Source organism: Nicotiana tomentosiformis, chromosome 8 (genome assembly GCF_000390325.3).
Source record: "Nicotiana tomentosiformis chromosome 8, ASM39032v3, whole genome shotgun sequence".
Lineage (NCBI taxonomy): Eukaryota > Viridiplantae > Streptophyta > Magnoliopsida > Solanales > Solanaceae > Nicotiana > Nicotiana tomentosiformis.
The window spans coordinates 60,812,219-60,835,578 of record NC_090819.1 but is presented as its reverse complement, the minus strand read 5'-3'; the positions used below and the strand labels follow the sequence as shown (position 1 = coordinate 60,835,578).

Sequence of the window (23,360 nt, the reverse complement as noted above, 5' to 3'; positions counted from 1 at the left end):
TACACTTGAGGTATTTTGATAGGTAATAGTCTCGGTTAAAGTGTCTAAAATTTGGCCAAAGAAAAAAAGAAAAGAAGAAGACGTAATACATAAATGAATCTGAGCCGTTGAAGAGGGTCCACGACACGGTCAGCGCACCAGGTCACCAACCAATCAACGATCGATCGAAACTAACACTCCTCTCTCTCTCTCTCCTCTCTCTCTCTCTCTCTCTCTCCCCGCAAATCACCGGGACAGGGGACGCACTGTGTCGCCGATTTCCCCCCAAAGCAAAGCCCTAACTTTCTCTCTCTAGAATTCTCCCCCCTTTCTCTTTCTTAATCTTCCCAATCGCTATTCCCTCAATTTTATGCTTCAATTTCACTCTCTGATTGTTTTGTTGCCACCTTTTAAGCAGCACCTCTAAGCCCCATATTCATACACACACACACAGAGACACATAAACGCACACTTTAACAGTCTATTTCAGGCTAAAAAACCAATTTTACTCAGGGACTTATACTATAGCTGAAGCTGACCCCAATTCTTCAGATTCAGTGGTGTATGTGTTTATCTTCGCGGAAAAGTTTGGAGATTATAGCAAGGTAATTGCAAATCTTAATGAATGGGCACTTGGGATGAGCGAGTAATGTTGATTTAGCTTGATTACTTGGTATAGTTTTGCAAATTTGATAAAATTTGTCCGTATTTGCATGTGTTAGTTTGTGGTAATTTTTGTATATTCGGTGTTGCACTTCAACTATTTTACCCGGTACCTGCTATCTCACACCACAGCACAGTTACCAAGTAACTCTGACCTCCAAGGCCCAGGCAGATGAGAAGAAATCACCTGGTGTTTATTGCCCCCACTGGGGATTTGAACCGAGACCTCATGGTTCTCCTTCCACTTCATTGGTCTATTTCATGTTTTACTTTCGACATATGTAAACTCATGCTTTGAATTTGTGTGTGTTGAAAAAAGACAACTTCAGCTGACTCTCATGAAGAACTTCATGTATGCGTGTTTAATTTGCATGACAGGATGGTTTGAGCAGTTATTGAGGTAGTGGCCATGGGGAGCAGTGATATTGACAAATCCTCGAAGGAGGCAAAGGAGTCAAAGGAGGCGGTAACTGTTTTTTTCCTTTTAATTTAATCACCTGAATTGTTAGATATCATGTCAGCTTGCCTAAATCCCAAGCATCATTTTTTGTGTTATTTAGGAGCAGGCTTCATCAACTGCCACTGGTACAGTAAATCCGGAATGGTCCGGCTTTCAGGTTGAGTTTCTCTGTAGCATTGTTACTTAGCCTTTTACTTCATTTGTTGCCATTTCATTTGTTGGTAGTCAATGGACATGGATTATCCGCGTGCAGGGATATTCTCCAATGCCTCCACATGGATTCTTGGCGTCAGGTTCTCAAGCACACCCTTACATGTGGGGAGTTCAGGTATGGAGGAATTATGATTCATGTCCTGTTATGTGTTCCTTCAAAATTAGATCTGCTGGCTTTGCATTGCATCATTGTGGGCAAGCATGTTTGTGGATAATTTTTTATGTTTCAATAATGACGGATATACACGGTATTAGTCTGATAATCATTGAACAGGTGCTTGCTGTGACCAATTCTGGATTTGAAATGGGAGAGAGTTGAGCTTGTACTTTAGAGAGTTTCAGGAAGCTTATTTTGTCATTGATGAGCTTTGCTCTTAAGCATCCTCATTTGTGAGCATTAGTAATTATTTACTGGTTACACCTGCTTTCCTGCTAGCGAAATTCATGTCATGCATTGAAATCTCATTATTCTATTGTTAATTTCTTTTATAACATGTTTGGATTCAGTAATGTCCTTATCCTCTGGGGGCAAATTCTTTTTTGTTTTTCAAAAAAGAATACTCTATTGAAAAAAATGAAAATATCACTAGTTAATTTCAGTATATTTCACACTTTGAATGATTGATTTGGCTCTGTGATGATAGTTTCTTGAATAATCTTGTCTCTTAGGAATGCTAAAAGTCAGTCATTTTATTTTCAGCGTCCTCCTTAATTATGGACGTAGATACCATGTTTTTGAAACATCTTTTTGTGTCAGAATATTACTGCTATATTTTTATTATTAGCTGTATTGTTTTGAGGAAGGCATCTATAATTGGCATTATAAACCCCTTTTTCATTGTTACAATTCGAGGGCATCCTTAATCAGTAATAAAAACCGTCTTAACTAGAACTATATTTATAAATATAGAGAGCTCAAGTTTGGTAGTTTGAAGATTAAAATTAATGTAATGATTAAGCATGTCGTAGCCTAAATTTGTGCAGTTGTCTTAGTCTCCTTTCTTTCGAATACTCAAAATGCTCTCATTTAAATCTTTGAGATGTATAAGATAGCTTTACATTGGAAAGGAGAGCCTTTTCTGACTTGTGATGCTTTTAATGGTGAAAACCCTGGTTTCTGTATATTTTATGGTGCTCTCACTTTTTATACATACATATACATGGACAAGTTCAGTGAAAAGGATAGAATAATTGAAATACTCCGTGACCGTTCTCGTCATGATTCAGTATTCAGTTTTTCTATCACGAAAATTATGTAAGTAAACATTTTGTGGCTCATGAATTTCCACATTACAGTCAATGCATGTCTAGTTTAAGCTCTCAAGCAGCTATGTTGCTGGTTAAAGCTCTTTTTTAAGAATAAACTGGGGAAACTTGGTACCACTTTGTGTTGATGCGGCCTCTTGAACACCTTTAGATATGGAGTTTAAGTTGCTTGCTATACATAATCTTTTGGTAGGTCAAACCTATTCTTGACCATCTTCATCTTCTTAGTTCAAGTGTTAAATGACTTTTAGTGATCGTAAATTATCAAGAAAATAATTGTGTTTTTGTTAATCCAATTGTCTAACTCATGTGGTTCTGTTGACGTCTTCATTGATTCTCAAGTGCTAATAAAGGTGACAAACACGAGACTGCAAAATTAACTGCTTGAATAAAAGCAACAATTGTTATGCAAGAGGCTGCTTGTTAAAGTCAAAGGTTCTCAAATTTTCTTCAAATTTACATGGATGTATATGATAGTGGCGCCTCAATCCCAAACTAGTCATATGAATCCTCTAAATCCATTATGTTTAAGGACCAGCCATATTATGGCTATATTTATGCTGCTGTCAACCTACTGCAACTCTCCTCCTTTAATTGGGTTTAGACCTGCTGTGCGAAGCTCACAAAGATATTTTCAAAGATGTAGAAACAACAACAAAGACAACACTCCATGTCACCCCATTTTAAGTTCATCTCAAACCAATATAATACAAAATAAACTAAAAATCAAAAACACTAGGAGTTCTCTATGTTTTCTACTGGAATATAAATCTCCATCAAGGTTAAGAGACCCGTTGAAAGCGAAGACTTTAAGTAAGCGTGCTAATATGACTAAAAAATATTTCTAGCTAGTTGGTATCATCTATGTAGATCTTTTTCTTGATTCATGCTATCTTTTGCCAAGTCCGTATGGATTCCAAGAGATTGTAGGGCTTTCTAGACAATTTTATCCATGTGATTTTAAGTTTACCTTGTTCCTTTTAACATCTTTACCCATCATGGTTTCACACCTGCAAATCGTTGCATTGGGAGGTCGACGCACGACATGGACAAACCATCTCAATCGACCTTCTCTCATTTTATCCTTGATGTGTGCTACTTGCATCTTTTGCCGAATATTATCATTTTGAATCTTGTCTAATCTTATATGACTGCACATCCATTTTAGCCTCCGCATCTCTGCGACACTCATCTTGTTGATATGTTGGATTTTAATGGTCCAGCGTTCACTCTCATATAACATTTGCCGGTCTTATCACTGTTTCATTGAAGTTACCTTTTACTTAAGTAGGTATCGTCCTATCATATAACACCCCAATAGCACTTCTCCATTTGAATCCTCCTATTTTGATTTTGTGAGTAACATCTTCATATGTCGTACCATTCTTCTGGAACGTCCATCCAAGATATCTTAATTGTTTGCATTTACGCACAGCAAACCCATCCAATCTCACGTCAACTTCACTCTTCTTATGCTGACTAAATTTACATTGAATATATTCCATTTTACTTCTTCTCATCCTAAAAACCGCTGTTTTCTAGAGTGCTTCTCCACAGTTCGACCTTTTGGTTGACACTCTCACTGGTTTTGTCAATTAGCTAATTATAAAGGATGTATGAGTTAAATTATCTTTCTGCTCAATTATTGTGCTGGTTTTTAGTTTCCTGCTTCTCCATGGTTCTAAAAGTAGAGACTTCTGGTGAATTCTCCCGGATTCAAGCATCTGGAGTCATATGCCAAAATTTACAATATCTGTTTCTTATTTGAATTTATTTCGAAAGGGATGTACTATTATTTTGAGGCTCCAACTCATACTAGTTACTATTGTCTTTCTTAACCAAAATGTTTTCCCGTTTTCAGCATCTTATGCCACCCTATGGTACTCCACCGCATCCTTATGTTGCAATGTATCCCCATGGTGGAATATATGCTCATCCATCTATTCCTCCGGTATCTTCTTGTTCCGTGATATTTCTCAGCTTGCTACCAGTAGCTCGTGTTTTAGTGCTAACAGACATTTTTTTTTCATATTGATCAGGGATCTTACCCCTTCAGCCCCTTTGCGATGCCTTCTCCAAACGGCGTTGCTGAAGCTGCAGTAAGTACCAAAGCTAGATATGTTTAGTGATTCTGTTCGATGATACTAATGGTTCAAATTTCCGATTTCTGTGGTGCTTCTGATATTTGAACTTTTGTAGGTTAACACCTCTGGCAATGCTGAAGTAGATGGTAAATCATCTGAGGGAAAGGAGAAACTGCCTATTAAAAGATCTAAGGGAAGCTTGGGTAGTTTGAATATGATTACAGGAAAGAATAATCAACCTGGTAAAACGTCTGGAGCATCTGCAAACGGAGCCTATTCTAAAAGGTACGCGATATCTCAACTGAATAAATTGTTTGAAAGGAGGAAGTCGTGGAAAATGAAGACAGACAGAATGATGTTACCACTTGGAGATGGGTATTAACACTAGTCTCCTAATCCTTTAGCTTTTCTGTCCTCTTCATTGCCCTCGAACTTTGCTGATATGTGACAGTAGACACTTAAGCTGAAATTATATATAAAGGCAGATGATCGTTTGCTATTTCAATTGGTCTAGATTGCTTCAAATTGCCTTGATTATTTCTTTCTGCTAAACACAAGCAGCTTGATTGAGATGGTTAGTATATGAATAATGTAATCAGCTTAATCAGTAGTTGGTCTTGTGGGTTTTGTCAAGTATGCATTCTCTATTGAAGTGGTTTGAGGTTATCTCATGACTGTAGTTTGTGCTCCATTTATTTATTTGCTTTAGCTGCTTGTATATAATGATAGCCGATATGCCTTAGATCAATTGGGATAAGTTGCTGTCAGAAATCACCAGTTGAGACTTGAGAGTATGGTTTCTTACTGGGTCTGCATTCAGAGTGCATTCTCTTTTCCTTTTTCTTCAATCAAGTTTTTCTTGGTTAAATATTGTCCTGTCGTATCCTTAGCTTGGCTGGGAACTTGCTGTCCAAAAAATGTATAATGCTATATACTCTTTTTAGGTTTCTATGTGGTCTGCATAGATTTCTTTTGGAGATTCTGGTTCAATTGGATCTGTTTGTTGCCCATGAACATATTTGCTATCATTTGCTTAATCTGCATGTTTGTTTTGGTTGTTAAACTTAAAAGGGCATCCTGTCAGTTATTAAGAAGTTTGACCTTTGCCAATTTGGGCTTGCAGTGCCGAGAGTGGAAGTGAAGGCTCAAGCGAAGGGAGTGATGCAAATTCTCAAAATGTGGGTATTATGTGGTGGATATTTGATTTGTTCATATCTAGTCCTTGGCAGTTTTTATGGTGGATTATGTTTACACAAACTATTAAATAAGCTTTCCATCTTAACGCATTAGGATTTCACATATAGGTTTTTGGTCATCCATTACCCTTGCAGTCAGTATACATGGGAACAGTGTAGTCGTATTTAGTAGTTGGTGCCTTCTTTGAGTATTTTTCTTCTTGATTGTGTACAGGAGTCACCAATGAAGTCAGCAGGCAGGCAAGATTCAGGTTCTGGTGGTATGAATTTGCTTTAAACATTTTGTCATGAGTTTTGCCAATGCATCTATTTGATGGAAAAGTATGGCGTTTCTGTTATAGCTGAAGCATCTCGAAATGGCAATTCTGCTCATAGTTCTCAAAATGGAGGAACTAGTGCTTCCCATTCATTGATCAACCAAACTATGCCAATCATGCCAATGTCAGCTGCTGGAGGTATTCCTGGTCCCACAACCAACTTGAATATTGGTATGGACTACTGGAGTGCTGCCGCTTCACCGAGTATACCTGCAATTCACGGAAAGTTACCGTCTGCTTCAGTTGCTGGAGGAATGGTTACTGCTGGATCAAGGGATATTGTCCAATCACAAATGTGGATTCAGGTAGTTTCATCTGTCTTATTAACTTTTTACCTACCCTTTTGCTAGCTTTTTCATTATGCTGGTTCAACTACTGCTTGTGCTTGAAATATCTAAACACCTGAAATCCACTCTCTTCTTTTCCAGCTTTAACTTAGCATGTGGCAGAACAATTCTGTATGTTCCATTATAAAAACAAGGCTGTGGTGATAGATATAAATATGCAGATAGCATACTTTTGTATATTTTAGTTACATGGGAGCAGTATGAATTAGTGTTCAATATAGTCGTTATAGGATTACTGGTAGAGCTCATTTAATTTGTTCTCACACATAATCTTTGCCTGGGTATTGTAGCCTTGCTGAGTACTCAGAGTTGAACACCGTAACCTCCATGCTCTTCAGATGTCCTTTTCTTCTGTTTCTAACTGTGGACGTGTCACCCTTTATTTTCCTTTGCCTTATTTGTAACTTAGTCCATAGTAACCTAGAACATGTATTTTCCTTGAATAGGATGAAAGGGAGCTTAAGAGGCAGAGAAGAAAGCAGTCCAACAGGGAATCTGCGCGAAGGTCTAGGTTACGCAAGCAGGTACTGATATTTCTTTTCTTGTTTCTTTGCAAATTTGGAATGACCTCTGACTCCACTTTGCCTTTGGGAGCCAGGCAGAGTGTGATGAACTAGCACAGCGTGCTGAAGCTCTAAAGGAAGAAAATGCCTCTCTTAGAGCAGAACTGAATCGTCTGAGGAGTGAGCATGACCAACTTGCTGCTCAGAATGCTTCTCTTAAGGTATTGTCTCTTTTCCCTTCTTCAGTTATAACTTTTATCAGAAGAAGAGAAAAAGAAGGATTCAATAGTTGCCAACAAATAACTCATTGCAAAATGAAGAAACTTGAGGGTGGAAGGTCAAAGCATTAATGTTCTTAGCTGCAGAAACAACCAACCTAAAATTTACCTGATGTGGACTGTGACATGGTTTAAAGTGCTTATGTAAATACTCGCCATACTTTATTTGTCACCTTCTAACTGCAGAAGGGAATTGAAATTGTTAATTCTCTTTTTCCTGTCTTCGCTTTTAGAAAATTCATGAGTCACTGGATTTGACTTTGCAGGAGAGACTTGGTGAAGTTCCAGGGCGAGAAGATCCGAGACCTAGTAGAAATGACGTACATCTAGGCAAAGATACCCAGCATTCATCACAAACAGAGCCCACACAGGGTGGTCAATGAAGTTCTCGCTACATTATTGTGGATTGGATATTAGGGCTTAACCTAACAAATAGTAGCTGAAGTCTATAATTTGCATATCATGTAGTTTAAAATCTGTGAAATCTGAGCTTGTTAGTGTCAGGATTTGTTGTCCAATATTGTCCATTGTTTCTCAGTTGGACCAATCTTTTATGGTCGAGGAACTGGATAACATGTAGATTATGTGATCATTGGTGCAGGTTAGTTCTGTGCCAAATAGGTGGTGTTTCTATTTGCTCAAATTTTTATGTACTGAAGTGGTTGAATGAATTTGCTCGTCTTAGAAGAAATGCTCTAAGCACAAATAAATATGCAATGTGACTGTATTATACACCGTTTGTTATCTTTTTCCTTTGCCCTTCCCTCGGAGGACCGCTATTGGTTAGCATTTCTTAGTTTCTACCGCGAGGATATTTTGTTTTTAAAAACGTCAACACTACTTTTGCGGGGGGAAACTTGAACCTACTGATTAATCTAGACTTACAGGAGCACTCTTTGCATGGAAATGGTATCTTGTTGAAGATACAAGCTGAAGGTTCCTTGTAGACCGACGCAAGTTTTTAACCAAATACGTCCGGATCTGTTTATGTTCAAATTACTGTTAACGCAACATCCCTAAATTCTTAAAAGCCATTTTTGGTCCAAAACTAACCTCCGTATCCATATAGAGATCTTTCAATCAGTAAATATATCTATTAAAAATGAATATTAATCTAATTTCAATATCTGAACAAAGAGTGAACAAGAGAACTCGGCAAAGCCAGCAGAAGGAAAGTCATTTGGTCGAAGTTCCTTGGTCTGCACAGCTGTGATTGCAAAACCCTCACATCAGACTTCAATTGCAAAGGGCAACGAATGCAATTGAAGTCCCCAAAGTGCAATTTAAGATCTAATAGGCCGTTATGGAGCAAACATGGAAATATTTAAAACAACAGTGTGGTAACGTGTTAATTAAGGATACCATGAAGTTAGTAGAAGGCAGAGGCTTCTTTACTAATCACTGCTGTAGAGAGGCCAATCAAGAAGCAGATAAAACGGCTTCTTCAAGTCATCAGCAAGAAGCAATGCATATATATACATGTTTTGAGACAATGCCAAGACAAATTAAAGGTTTACTAACAGCTTTGAATGGTTGCCGAGGCGGAGCTAGGATTTCAAGCTTATGAGTTTGGGATTCTAATCGTTAAAAGTTACTGGGTTCTTAATTAATCATTTATATATATTCAATGGATTTCGTAAGACAAACACAAGGTTCGAATCAAAGTTATTGGGTTCGGCCGAACCCGGTCCCGACACTCTACCTCCGCCACTGAATGGTTGTTATGTATTGTTTCATAATGTATCGTATAATATTGTATTGTATTTTATTGTACTGTATTGTTTTACTATATACAATCTTTAGATATGTTATATTATTTTTAGTCATTTCATGATGTCATGCACCAACAATATAAAGAATAAATTTGTAATATTATAAAGAAAAAGTAAGATACGAGGTAGAATTATTAGATAAAAAAATAGGGTAAAGAATAAAATAAGATTTTTAATAATATGGAAGAGACATATGTGAGAAAAGAATAAGGTAACGACGCGACCACATTAAATCGGCCGTTCCATAAAGTGATAATTTTCGTTGTAAGGTGTATTTAAAGTACCAATACGCTACAATACAATATATAACAACTATCCAAACAAACTGTAAAGGTAGATAGGTGGCAATTGCCATCTTTCCGAGTCAAGAGGAGAAGGTCAAGGGTCCTTGTATATGAGCAACTATGACACCAGCTTTATTACCACTGGATAAGAGTATTCCTTTTTTGTTTCCAACAAACAGTTTTATGTTCAATATATGAGATGGCTTTGCCATTCTCTCAAAGTGTAATAGAAGGCCATGCTATCCCCTCCTTCAAAGTGTATATTCTGTTTAAAGTGGTAATAAAATCATGATTTTGGATTTTATTTTTTTTGAAGTAAAAAGTAAACCCCAATAAACGGGGTTGTTCTTAGTCAAAGGCCAGTCCATGATTTCTCCTCCTGATCGTGAATCAACTATCAAAACATCAGTTGGGTTGTTACATATATTTTCAAAAGGTCAGAAGTCACTCCTCAATAATGTGAATTATAATAAACTATTATTTTAATAATTAAAATTGGGAGAAGGTTTAAAATACCTAGTATAATAAAAAATATTTCTTAATTTACTCCGTTATACTTTAAGATAATATATATATATATATATATATATATATATATATATATATATATATATATATATATATATATATATATATATTGAGATTAAGCCAAATGACAAATTAATAAAAAATCACTTGGAAATTTTTAAGACAATATTTATTATTTATATCTATATCTATATCTGTATATACATCTATATCTATATCTACATTATAATAAATTATCGCTAGATTTTATTGCAAAATAATAAAAGAGCTTCTCCGTTTATACTTTGGAATTTAGATTTAGAATACGATGTGACATAATTTGGATTTTAAATAGTCCAAAGTTTACATCCTTTTTTAAAAAAAAATGTTTTTCTATGTCAATGAATATGTGATAAATATATTGGCTATAAAGAGACTAATAAATAATAGAATAAAAACATTAAAAATTAAATTTCAATAATAAAATAACTATATCTATCTATCTATCTATCTATCTATCTATCTATCTATCTATCTATATTACAATAATATAGAAATAATAACAACATAAATTAAGTCAAGTGATAAGTTAATAAAATGTCACATGCCAATATAAAGTTACTAAGTATAGGATAATACGACTATGATAAATAATGAATAAAAAGAGAAAAAAAAATTAAATCAAAAGCTTTAGTATAAAAATATAAAAGAATATGGCCTATTTAGAATTGAAAAAATGATAAGGTTTGTAAAATTATGATGAGAAAAATGAAATTATATGTATAAGATAACGTAATTAAAACTTTAATAAATAAAACTAAAAGGATGTTGAACATTTGAACAATGAAAGAACTCCAACCAAAAAAAAAAAAAAAAAGGGAGAGAGAGAAAAAAGAAGGAAAATTCAACCAACAGATTAAAAATAAAATTTAAATTCTCATATAGGTGATTTTAATAATTAAAACTGAAACTCAAAATTTATATTGAAAATAAAAGAGAAGGAAATATTGGTTATTGCACATAATAGTATAATGAAATTATTAAATTTATCGATAGATTTTATGACAAAATAATAAAAGAATTTATCTATTAATACTTTCGAGTTTGAGAGAATTCAAATAATTATAATTTTGTAACGACCCGACTGGTTGTTTTAAGCCTTAGCGCGTCATTCAGCGGTTTGAGGCCTTGAGAAACTTCACTTCAAGTATTGTGACTTGCACGTGTGGTCGGAATTTAAGTTCGAAAAGTTCGGAGTTGATTTGGAAAGAAAATTCTCATTTCGGATAAGTTGGAAGAATTGACTAAGGTTGGACTTTTGAGTAAACGACCTCGGAATCGGGATTTGAAGGCTCCAATAGGTTCGTATGATGATTGTGGACTTGGGCGTATATCCAGATCGGGTTTTGGATGATCCGGGAGCGTTACAGCTATGTAAAGTTGGCATTTTGGTTATAAATTTGGGTTGAAGTATATTTTAATATTATCAATGTCCGTTTGGGATTCTGAGCCTAGGAACAGCTATGTATGGTGATTTCTGGTCTTAGGATCGCGTCCGAATGTGGATTTGGAGGTAGATTATGTCGGGGTGGAAATTTGAAGGTTTTTGGAAAGTTTGACCGGAAGTGGACTTTTTGATATCGGGGTCGGATCTCGATTCCAGAAGTTGGAATAGGCCCGTGATGTCATTTGGGACTTGTGTGCAAAATTTGAAGTTGTTCCGGATTGATTTGATATGTTTCGGCACAAGTTATAGAAGTTAAAAGTATATAAGTTCATTAAATTCGATTTGATGTGCGATTCGTAGTTTTGATATTGTTTGATGTTATTTGAGGCCTCGAGTAGGTCCGCGTTATATTTTGGGACTTATTGGTATGTTCAGACGTGGTCCCGAGGAGCTCGAGCGAGTTTCGAATAGGTTTGGGTTGTGTTGCGCTCATTTTTTATGTTTCGACTTCGTTTCTTCAAGCATAAATGGTACCACATTAAGTAAATGAGCTCTAATTTCTGTTTTGATTAAAGCATTAGATCCGTATCGTAATTACGGAGACATAACAAAAAGAATCATCAAATTTGGACATCGTATGAAGAAGTTATGCTCATTTTAGTGTCAGAGAAGAGAGCTGATGTTGTTGCTTCGCAGATGCGAGGTTGGGTCCGTGTATCTGCGACCCCGCAGATGCAAAAATTGGTCCGCAAAAGTAGAAATTACAGCTGAAAATGCGCAGGTGCGTATTTTTTGTCGCAAAAGCAAAAATCTCTGAGTATATAAAAATCAGACCGCGTTATTTTGGTATTTTGGGCATATCTTGAGTTCTAGAGCTCTGTTTGAGGTAATTTTTACGGAGTTGTTCTCGTCTCAACAAGGGTGTAAATATCTGACCTTTATTTTGATATTTCTCCATGATTATTTTCGTTGGTTATTATTTTTATCCGTATTTGGATTGTAGAAATTGGGATTTTGAGCCCCAAAGTTGAAAAATGATAAATCCTTGATTTGAGGATCGATTCATGGATGAAATTGAATAATTTTATGGATATAGACTATATGAGTTATGGGTAATATTTATTTTCAAAAATTTTCGGAATCCGTGCACGTGAGTCCAAGGATCGACTTTATTGACTTTTCGAACGGAGTTGGGATTGTTATAAATTGATTTATTATGAGTATTAGAGTATATTTTTATTGGTTTGCACATTGTTTAACTAGTTTTGGAGCGACGTGCATCGATTTGAGGTGTTAGAGTGGCGTTGGAGCCGGTTATGGAACTTCAGAGCGAGGTAAGTCTCCTGTCTAACCCTTTGAGGGGGAAACCACCCCTAGGTGATGTAATTGTTATGTGCTACTAGTTGTGGGTGCTACGTACGCACGAGATGACGAGAGTCCGTACGTAGCTAGATTCATGTTATTGTTCGGGTAGACTTAGGCTCACACCATGCTATAGCTGTACTATTTAAACAGTCTCTTGCCTATTAAATTCCTTTATTTTTTTGTTACAACTTGAGACTAGACTTGTGTAGATTGGTAGACTCGTTATTGTAGAGATCAGACGAACTTTATGAATTGCCACAGAATAATTATACTCCTCCTACGAATTTCCCCTGCGTTATGCATTCTCATCGAAGGGCTTTCCCCAAAGCTTTCCTAAAACTCACCTGTCCCTTCGTGAGTAGGGTCAAGGACCCATCAAAACTTTCTTATTCTAATGAGATCCGACCGTTTGCCTAGGCAGGATAAATATATCTATGATTCGTGCCGTTCGACCCTCGGCAGTGACTTTAAGGGATCGGGTCATTCGCCTCAGCAGGATTATGTACCACACTCTCATAGGAGCGGGCCATTCGCCCTAATAATATATATATAATAGATATATCTATGGTTATATAACAGGTTATGATGGGATCGGGCCGTACGCCTCGGTAGTTCTGTAAAAATCCTTCTATGGAATCATGCATATTAATTGTACAAAGGGTCAGTGTATCTGGGAGTTTTCCTGATTTGAATTATGGCGACCCATCTAGTGAGGTCCATTATATATATATATATATATATATATATATATATATATATATATATATATATATATATATATGTGTACCCCGGGGAAGGAGGTGACTGCTAATCGAGAGTTGAGTTTATTGTTGAGAGGAAAATTGTACCACATATTTATATTTGTTTAATTCGCGTATTTATTCTGCCCCATATCTGTTTTACTTTTTACTGTATTTGCCTTATTGGACCACTAGTAAGCGTCGATGTCGACCCCTCATCACTACTTCTCTGGGTTAGGCTAGATACTTACTGGGTACACGCTGATTTACGTACTCATGCTACACTTGCTGCACATTTTTGTGCAGGTACATATATGTTTGGCGGTCTTCTGGGTGCAAAGGCGCGGATGTTGCGGGGATTTATCGTGAGTTGCATTTTATTTTACGATCCGTAGCCTGTAGAGTCTCCATCAGAGTTATTTATACTCTCCTCTCTAATTTGTATTCCAGACAGTGTATTATATTTCCTAGTTGATACTCATATACTTGTGACACCGGGTTTTGAGGGTGCTTATGGGTGGTTCATTGTTGTAGTCGTGAACATATTATCAGTTACCATGTAAAATTCTATTTCTTACTACTTAATTGATTAAATTCTGATTTCAAAAATACTAAAATAAGTAATTGAGTTAATCATCCACTGTTGGCTTGCCTGACGGCGGTGCTAGGTGCCATCACGATCTTTAGTGGATTTTGGGTCGTGACAAATTTAGAATACGATATGACAATTATAAATAAAACACTAAATTCTAAATATCTTAATTAAAATATCATATAGAACAGAGATAGTTTTACAGTATTTATATTTTGGATTAATTCTAAAAATAAAATAAGTTAAATAATGCTCAAAATATTAATTAAGATGTAAAAAAATAAATTAAATATATAGAAGGATAAGACTTATTTTAATTTGAATTAAGAAAGTATTTGAAATTTTGGATTATGATAATAAACATATAATACCACGTAGCTGAAATCTTAATAGAAAAATTAAAATAAAAAATATTACGGCAAGTGACAAGCTAAGAATAAGTAATATTAGCAAATGATAATAGTAAATAGTAGATTATATAATAAAGAACAAAATAAGGAACAAAATAGTTATTTGATGCATTTTATACAATTTCATACAGATTTTGTGATTAAGTACGTTGCCTTGAAACACAAACATTGAAATGCTTCTAAAGCAATATGATTTAATGTGTTCAAACGAATTATTTTATTGTTCTACATAATTAATATCCTTAGTCTAAAACTACCCAATTTAACATTTTGGAGCAAAATACTATTAATATTAGCCAATTCATACTCACTAGCTACTCACTAGCTGCTTGTATGAATTAGCCAAATTGAGATTCAAACTCCTTGATGTATCCAATCTATTCCAACAATACTCGCTTGAAATAAATTTCAATTTGAAACCCTAAATTTTCGAGCAAAGCTTAAGCGGGCTTCAACAGCTTTTAATAGAGTTTTAGCTCATCTTCTTCACTTTCCAATCAACCAAACTGAATAATTTTCAAGAAGTGAATATACAGTACATTGCATATGTTTTGCCTAATCTAACTCTTAATTATTCTATGTACGACAATCTCCATTATTGCCGTGAAAATAATCAACATCCAAGTAATAGTTCTCTGATCCAGCTCTTAAAATGTTTTTGTTTAATATGTAGTGTTGTCTCCTCATTTTGTCATGTAGTCCCATGGGTGAAAACGAGGTTAACGCAACAGCAACTGCTAACAATACGAATAGATTTATTCTAGGATGGATGTTGTAATGTATTAATAGAATTAGTGATCCCTATTAATAATTGGTTTTGCTCTTTTTCTGCTAATTGGCTACGTGAGGGAGAAAGAAGGAAAGTGGGGAGGTAGACTAAAGAGAGAAGCATACAAATAAGCCAATTTCTATTAATATTAGCCAATGCATCTGCTGTATATCCCATGTATATCTATATATACTTATGTGTGAGATACATGTGTAACAGAGAAATTTCTAAACTCGATTTCTACTATAAATTTTGACTCCAAACCAATTCAAATTACATCCAATCTTTCTCAAATTTGGTATATTACCTCTTCTATGTATTTTTAATGAATTTTAACTATACCCATTGACCAAAAATATTTTTTGTCTAGTTTTTTTAGTAATAAACTTTGACTCCAACCAGTTAACATCACCTTTAATTTTTAACTCTTGTATATTACCTCATCTATGTGTGTTTCAACGAATTTTAACCATACGAATTGATTTTTTTATTTGTAGGTTTTTTTGAATGTTGTATGTCAATGATAGCTTTTTTGTGGCTCTTTTTGGTAGCACGACTTAGTGGCTATCTATTGATAAGTAGTGTCTATTTGTGGCTTATTTTTTTGCATTGATATTATGTGATTAAGCGGCTAGCTATAAATAAGTCATTTGTCAATCTTAGGACAATGTCGTCTCGATGTAATAACAATAAATTTAAATTCAAAGATATAGCTTTTCAAATAAACAAGATAAACTACTTTTCTAGATTTATTTCTTGGCTATTTTTTCGCTCTCCACATGATAGGAAGATGTGGAGGTCGAATATTAGGGTTGTAGGTTAGGAGGTAGTTAAGTCTTGCCGTTGTGAGACTAGTCTGGTAGGATTTTTGTCTAAGCTAACTAGTGGCAATGTCGTGTCTTACTATTTTGCATTTCAGTGCCGGACCTATTTACTAGCTATCGCTTTTGCTTTGCATCTTTCTTCTAGATTTCATGCTGTTCCTATTTTTCCTATGATTTCTGTGGTGATACTGATATTGTCTTCTTTTGTCCTTTTGTCCTCTTGAGCTGAGGGTCTTTCGGAAACAACCTCTTTACCTCTTCGGGGTATGTGTAAGATCTGCATACACACTATTCTTCCCACACCTCACTAGTGAAATTTCACTGGGTTGTTGTTGTTGTTGTTGTTGTTGTTTTTCGCTTTCCACATGAATTCTTTTTTAAAAAGATGGTGATATTTCTTTTAAAAATTGGAAAGCAAAACTATAAAATTTTGTTTCGCCTGAACTCAATCACTGAAAAAAGTTTAAAAGATAATAAGCTTTTCAATGGTGGAGTTTCATTGAAACAATATATTTGTACAATTTGGAAACATATTTTTCAATTTCTTGAAATAAACGCCATAATAAAGGATTATCTTGTTTTATCATAATAAACTTTTGATAATAACATATTTTTGTTAAATTTATAATGATTTTGAAAGATAAAGTTTTACAAATAAATATTGTTAATTTTTTATTTTGACTTGAAATATCAAAATTTTATGTGAATAATTTGCATAATTTTTCTAAAAGAAATTAAATCATGTGGTTATAGTAAATGAAGTGATAAAAATAGCGAGAATTTAAGTTATCCAAATATATCTTCAACATAATTCCCACGACATTAAAAAAAATTAAACGTTGTCGTTTGAGTGAATAACGTGATAAAATTATGTTCACTTTGAGCTTACCCAAATATATTTCCAATATAATATACATATTGTTTTTGAAACTAGAGATCACATTGTTATGTTTTAAATTCGAATTGAGGATACATAACATCTTTAGTAGTTTATCCTTAGCCTAATTCTTAGTGCTTTATCATTGGTGATAATCTTATAGTTTGTTACTCCTTTTTATACAAAATAGCTTACAACTCTACAAAATTGAGTGCAAATAGTAGATTTTCAGCTTTATTTTGTGTAGTTTGGTAGGTTTATCAATTGAAATTGTTCGAAGGGGTTGTATAACGTGCGAGTTTTAGGTTTTATAAAAAATATAAAAATTAATTACAAAAAATTGAGATACAAGTAAAAGAAAAGTTTTTGCAATAGCAAACCCACAAATATAATGTATATGCAAAGTTCAAGTTTATGTTATTTATAAAATTAAAAAGTAAGTAGCCTTTTCTTTTCTATTTTTTCTATTTCTATTTTTATCAAGCCATTTCTTTTATATTCATTGAGCCATTTATCAATTGATTTTGTTGGAATGAATGAAGCGTGAGGAAAGGTGGGAATCGAGGAGATTGTCACGACCCAAACCGATGGGCCGCGACGGGCACCCGATACCTTACTCAATCGAGTACCAACATAACGTATCTTTTCGTATCATACTATCATAGATAACTGAGCTGGAGAGGCTGACGTGAAATAAGTAGAATACAACCTGAAATACCAACTTATACATAAGACAAACGAGCCTATAAGACCAATGTGATCCATTATATACTTAAAACATAGGCCGACAGGGCCATACAAGTATCCGTATACATGACATCTGTCTACAAGCCTCTAAGAGTACATAAATATCATAAAGGTCGGGACAGAGCCCCGCCATACCAATCAACACATGTCCTAATTATACTGACTAAATAGCAACTCCGGAGCAAATTGAGCGCACCAACACCTTTCGCTGAGCTGATAGGCTACTTGGAGGACTTTTGACTTGTCTATCGGGATCTGCGGGCATGAAACGCAGCGTCCCCAGGCAAGGGACGTCAGTACAAATAATGTACCGAGTATGTAAGGAATGAAATCAGTAAATAATAGACATGAGAGAAACATGGAGTAAAAGTCTCAACATGTATATCTGAATAGCTCTGTGAATCATTTAATATTATAATGTCATGCATATGCGTATAAATGTCATACCATGCATGAGTATATGCGTTCATAACATCATCAAGCCTCTGAGGGCATCCTATCATATCATTTCGGCCACCGTGGGCAACATCATCAACGTATACCAGTTGATCAGGTGGTGGTGCGTATATAACGCCGTAACCTTTTTCCATATCCCATATACATATATATACATATATACGCGTATATAACACCATCTGGTCATGGGTCAACGTACATGTATAAATGCATGAAATGCATAAGAATTTCGTCAATAAGATCTCTTGGAATGTCATAAGACCATTATGCCTTTGAGTAATATCACGAAGTAAACCTTTTTTCAACTTACGTATTTTTCTGTGACCCTGAACAGATGATAGAATAATAGGATACATGGGGAATAAAGAACATAAGCATCTCTAGCATTTCTATGAATAGAGTCATTTGTGAAAATTTTGTATTTGCTCGTTTCGTTTGTGTCGTATAGATCATGCCAAAAGAAAGAAGGGATAGCCTTAACATACCTGAGTCGATTCTCTTGACAATCCCTCTAACACCCGTCTTTTGCGAAAAATACGTGTAACAACGGATTGGAGTAGGGGAAAATTTGTATGATATTCTTGATATCATAGCACGTTATTTCTTATCCGACTAATATTCACTCCATAATCTACATCTTCAAAAAAATTTCTTTCGGACTTCTTCTATCATGTCTTCAAATTTCTCCAAGTTATATCATTAATAAAGAAAGCAAACAAAGGTAACTAAGGACTCATTATGCATATTGGTGTTATGCCCAAAATAAAGTCATGTCCAAAGACTTTGTAGAGAATGGTTTTTATGTGTTATGTCCAAGACAATGTCTTATCCCAAGACTTTCACGTGTAAAGGATAGTTTTTATGTGTTATGTCCAAGACAAAGTCTTATCCCAAGACTTTTACGTGTAAAGAATGGTTTCTTATGTGTCATGTCCAAAACAAAGTCTTATCCAAAGAGTCACAATAACTTAAGCCTCACAATAACTTAAGCCTTTGTTGCCACGGTAAAACTTATCCAAATGACAATCCAAAATATTTTAATTAATTATCAATTTCTTAATTAACTTGGTAATTCCTCACTAATCTAATAATTAATCAATTACCCACATAATTAAAAATTATCTCAAATTACTTAAAATACCACTCACTTTTAACATACTTTATACATCTTATAATCACGGTCATGTGGTACCTTGTATGGCACTAGTCCATAGATACATGGTATTATAGCTTGGACCATATTTTATCCCCAAAATGCCAAACTTCGACGAAACTCATTTTTTTGATTTGCTTACTCTCTCTCCTTCACGAATTTACTCATCACTTATTTGAAATAGCATAATGCTTACAATCTCAAAATAATCTCATTCCTGAACTTACATTGGTTAACTGACGACGAAACTTTAACGTAGAAAATGCGAAACGTAACTTCTTATTTCATAGCTTTTATTAATTTATTTATTTATGGCGTACTTTCACGTACGAAAATATGGGGTGTAACAGAGATAATATTGGAATGGATTAAAATAAATACAAGGAAAAAGGGGTAGGCTGGAGGTGTGGAGACACACCCCGGAGTCTAAAAGTTTCAAGTAAAGTAGGATGAAAATAAATACTTGAAGTGTAAGTTCAGTGTTGGGACGCATGAAGCAGAAGTGGACGTGAAACTTGATACACAAGTCATCCCCAAGAGAGATAGTTTTAAATATTTTGAGTCTGTAATACACGGTAATGGGGAGATTGGCGAGGATGTTAAACATTGTATTGGAGCGGAGTGGATGAAATGGAGGCTCGTATATGGTGTTTTGGTATAATAGGAATGTGCCACCTAGACTTAAGGGCAAGTTCTACAAAGCAATAGTTAGATCTACTATATTGTACGAAGTCGAATGTTGGCCAGTCAAGAAATCTCATGTCTAGAAGACGAAAGTAGTAGAAATGAGGATGTTAAGATCGATGTGTGGGCATACCAGGAAAGATAATATTAGGAATAAAGTTATTAGGAACAAGGTGGGCGTGACTCCTGTGAAAGATAAGTTGCGAGAATCGAGGTTGAGATGGTTCAGACATGTAAAGAGGAGAGACTCCGATGCCCCAGTTAGGAGGTGTGCGAGGTTAACCATGGCTGTAATGACCCGACCGGTCATTTTGAGCTTTAGTGTTCCATTCGGTAGTTTGAGACTTTGAGTAGCTTCATATTATGTATTATGACTTGCGTGTATGGTTGGTTTGATTTTCGAGCGGTTCGGGATTGATTTGGAAGAATGATTCTCATTTTAGAAGCTTTAAGTTGGAAGAGTTGACCATGATTTGATTTTTAAGTAAACGGACGCAGAATCATATTTTAATTATTCTAATAAGTTTGTATGATAATTTTGGACATTTCCAAAATGTTTGGTTGAATTCTGATGAGTTTTGGATAAGTATGGATTGTATGGTGATTGTTTTCAAGTTTGACGTCGATTTGAGCATAAATGTTACCATATTGAGCAAACGGCTTTTGATTCGTGTTTTGACTAATCCATTATATCCGTATCGTAATTTTGGAACCACGGCAATTGAAATCATCAAGTTTCGACATTGTATGAGGAATTTATGATCATTTTACTAAAAATTGGGTAGTCAGAATTTTTTCAGATTAATTACGAAATTGCTGCTGAATTCGTATTTAAAAATCTGCACTATTTTCAAATATTAAAACCAACATATGCCCTTCATTATAAGGTCAAATGGAGTGATTCAAAAGCCTAACTTGACTGGAATTTCATGAGGAATACATTGGAGGCATTAAAAGTTAGTTTTGGGATAATTTGGCACAAGAAAAGAGACAGAGCAGCTGGGCATTTTTGGCTATTAATGTTGTTGGAGTTTTTCTCATCTTGAAAATTTGGGATTGGGAGAATTCAAGAATGTATTTCAAGTTTCTTCCATGGGGTAAGGTCTAAACCATAACTTAAGTATTTTTCTTTGATTCATTCCCTTGGTTAAAGCTTAAATCCATGATTTTAATTGAAAACCCATTTAATTCTTTAAATCAAGACCTAGAGTTATGTCCTAAATTTTAAAAACTGAAAATGAGTTAGAGGTGTTTATTTTCCGATTCCTTTTGGGATTTTGTTCTCCTATATTAGCAGAACAACATACTCGAATTTGGCGAGTTTTGGAGGAGTATTTCGGGAGTTATGGGACCCAACTAGTGTGGGTTGGACTCTTCGGTTTTGAATACCCAAGAACGATATTTTGGCGAATTGGTTGAGCTATCGAACTCCGATTGAGTCGGTTATTGTTCGTGTGGGATTGTATTGGTTCGGGCTTCGTTCGGGTAAGCTTGGATTCGAAATCCAAGGTGGGCCCGACGTTGACTGTTGTTGACTTTTTGGAAAAAATATAAAGATCATAGCTTTATTTATTGTAATTGGTTTCTCTTGCATTGTTTGATGTTATTAAGTCATTTTTGGTTAGATTTGAGCCGTGGAGGCGAATTTTAGGGGAAAAACTATTTCGGAGGGTTGAGTTGGCCTAGTTGAGGTACGTATCTTGCCTAACTTTATGTGGGGGAAACTGTCCCTTAGGATTTAGGTTGATTGTGCTATTTGTATTATGTGAAAGCCGTGTACACAAGGTGACGAGTGGGTACAAAGACTATATGTGATAGTTGACCGGTTTAGATTATCTAGACTCTTTCTATGCCTTTAATTGAATTGTCATAACATGTTATATCTCTCATTGTTAATCTACTCTTACATGATCTATTTGACGTTGTTAGCACTTGTTCTACCTCTTACTTGTTATTTTGATCCTATATACTTTAGTTGAAGTTATTGCCATCCTTATTGTCTTGTTACCTCTTAATTGTTGAATCACTTTTAATTGCAATTGTTATTTTGGAATATCATCTTGTTGAGTTATTGGTGTTGAAGTTGTAATAGCTGTTATCATATTGAGCCGAAGTTGTTAATTGTGGAGATACCTTTCCTTGTTGAGAATTCTTATTCATTTTGTTATTGTTGAAATTCTTGTACACATTATGATTGAGCCATATGCTATTTATTGTGGAAATATTGGTGTTGTTGACTTTGTGATAAGTTGTGGTATATGGGTACTTGTGGTACGAGTTGTGATTGTGTTGTTATATTTATACGCATGAGGTGGTATAAGGCTAAGGGTTGATACGCATGCGGTGAGATAAGGTGGGCTTGATATGCGTGTTGCTAGTAGGGGAACTACTTGAAGCCACACAGTGAGATAAGATGGGCGAAAACGCGTGTAGCTATTTCGGGAAAAATTGATTTTCAAAACTAAATGTAAGGCTCATGCGGTGATATAAGGAAAGATTGTGGTTGAAATTATAAAATGTGAATACGAGGCGGTACCTCGGTTGTGATTTTCATTGTAAATTTCATGTTGGAACAACTTGTTGATTTGAACGGTCATTGTTCTTCCTTCAATCATTCATCCGTATTTTGATGGTGTTTGGTTATTCATTGTTATCTTGGTGTTAGAACGATTGTGGTATCTTGTGTGAGTCATGCAATCTACGTGATTTGTTGTGTTGCTTTAACATGCCAATCTGTGCCTTTGTTATAACTTTGTGAATTGATTGTCAATGTGAATTTAATTGCGTGGAGTCACTATATCATATTCTGTTGAGTTGTTGGTAACATAATGGTTTAAATAAAAGAAATATTAACATGATTTATTCTACGTGCCTCTTAAGATAGAACTCGTTATCTCACTCGGTGCCTTATTATTTTAAATGGTTATCGCACTTTCACTATAATTAGGTTCTCAAATTATACTCATCACCCTGTTAGATGTTTACCTTATTTAAAATTGTTATCATGTTTTTCTTTAACAAATTCTATATTTAATTCATTAATTTAACTTATATTTTGTTTTGTTTAAAAATGATACTTTCACTCAATTTTATCGATTTCTAAACTAAACCCATCTTATACTCTGTTTCGTATAAATTGTATAATATTTTATTTTATTTGATTTCTAAAATAAACTCATTATTTCATTTTACACCTTACTTTATTCAAGATTGTTATTCTAGTTTATGGTGTCTAAATATACTTTCGTTCATCTAAATTAATATTTATCACGGTTGCAAAGTACATGGTAGCCGTGGGCTTTGCTGTGTGAAGGTGATTGCTATTGTGGGTATGAGGTTCCATATGTGTAAGATTTGGAAATCGTGGTTCATGACTTGTGGTTTATGAGGTGTGGTTCCTCAGGCTAATTCTTGTTATAAGTCCATG

The 23,360-nt window shown here is 34.8% G+C and overlaps 1 protein-coding gene and 1 long non-coding RNA gene across 3 annotated transcripts; one reads left to right on the top strand and one right to left on the bottom strand.

Moving 5' to 3' along the window:
* The first annotated feature begins 203 nt into the window (after nt 1–203).
* Nucleotides 204–8,038, top strand: LOC104118272 (bZIP transcription factor 16-like). 2 transcript variants are annotated; one of them, XM_018778300.3, is made up of 13 exons: nt 204–584; nt 1,021–1,108; nt 1,203–1,259; nt 1,356–1,430; nt 4,443–4,532; nt 4,621–4,680; nt 4,781–4,950; nt 5,789–5,843; nt 6,076–6,112; nt 6,203–6,483; nt 6,972–7,049; nt 7,124–7,249; nt 7,573–8,038. In XM_018778300.3, exons 2-13 carry the CDS (start codon nt 1,052–1,054, stop codon nt 7,687–7,689), a joined length of 1,203 nt encoding a protein of 400 aa, XP_018633816.1. In that variant the 5' UTR covers nt 204–584; nt 1,021–1,051; the 3' UTR covers nt 7,690–8,038. The 2 variants fall into 2 exon arrangements, with proteins under 2 accessions (XP_018633816.1, XP_018633815.1); XM_018778299.3 differs by having other exon boundaries at nt 6,076–6,121.
* Nucleotides 8,039–17,582: 9,544 nt separating this feature from the next.
* On the bottom strand, nt 17,583–18,893 carry LOC138896660 (uncharacterized). Its single transcript, XR_011410044.1, has 2 exons — nt 18,582–18,893; nt 17,583–17,895 (listed from the first exon to the last, which is right to left on the bottom strand). It is a non-coding gene; the product is annotated as an uncharacterized lncRNA (long non-coding RNA).
* Nucleotides 18,894–23,360: the final 4,467 nt, after the last annotated feature.

Excerpts from the sequence above, each read along its gene's own strand:
- LOC104118272 (XM_018778299.3), top strand. The coding sequence starts at position 1,052 with ATGGGGAGCAGTGATATTGACAAATCCTCGAAGGAGGCAAAGGAGTCA. Across the intron at positions 4,681-4,780 it reads ACGGCGTTGCTGAAGCTGCA|GTTAACACCTCTGGCAATGC; the intron begins GTAAGTACCAAA and ends GAACTTTTGTAG. Across the intron at positions 4,951-5,788 it reads AACGGAGCCTATTCTAAAAG|TGCCGAGAGTGGAAGTGAAG; the intron begins GTACGCGATATC and ends TTGGGCTTGCAG.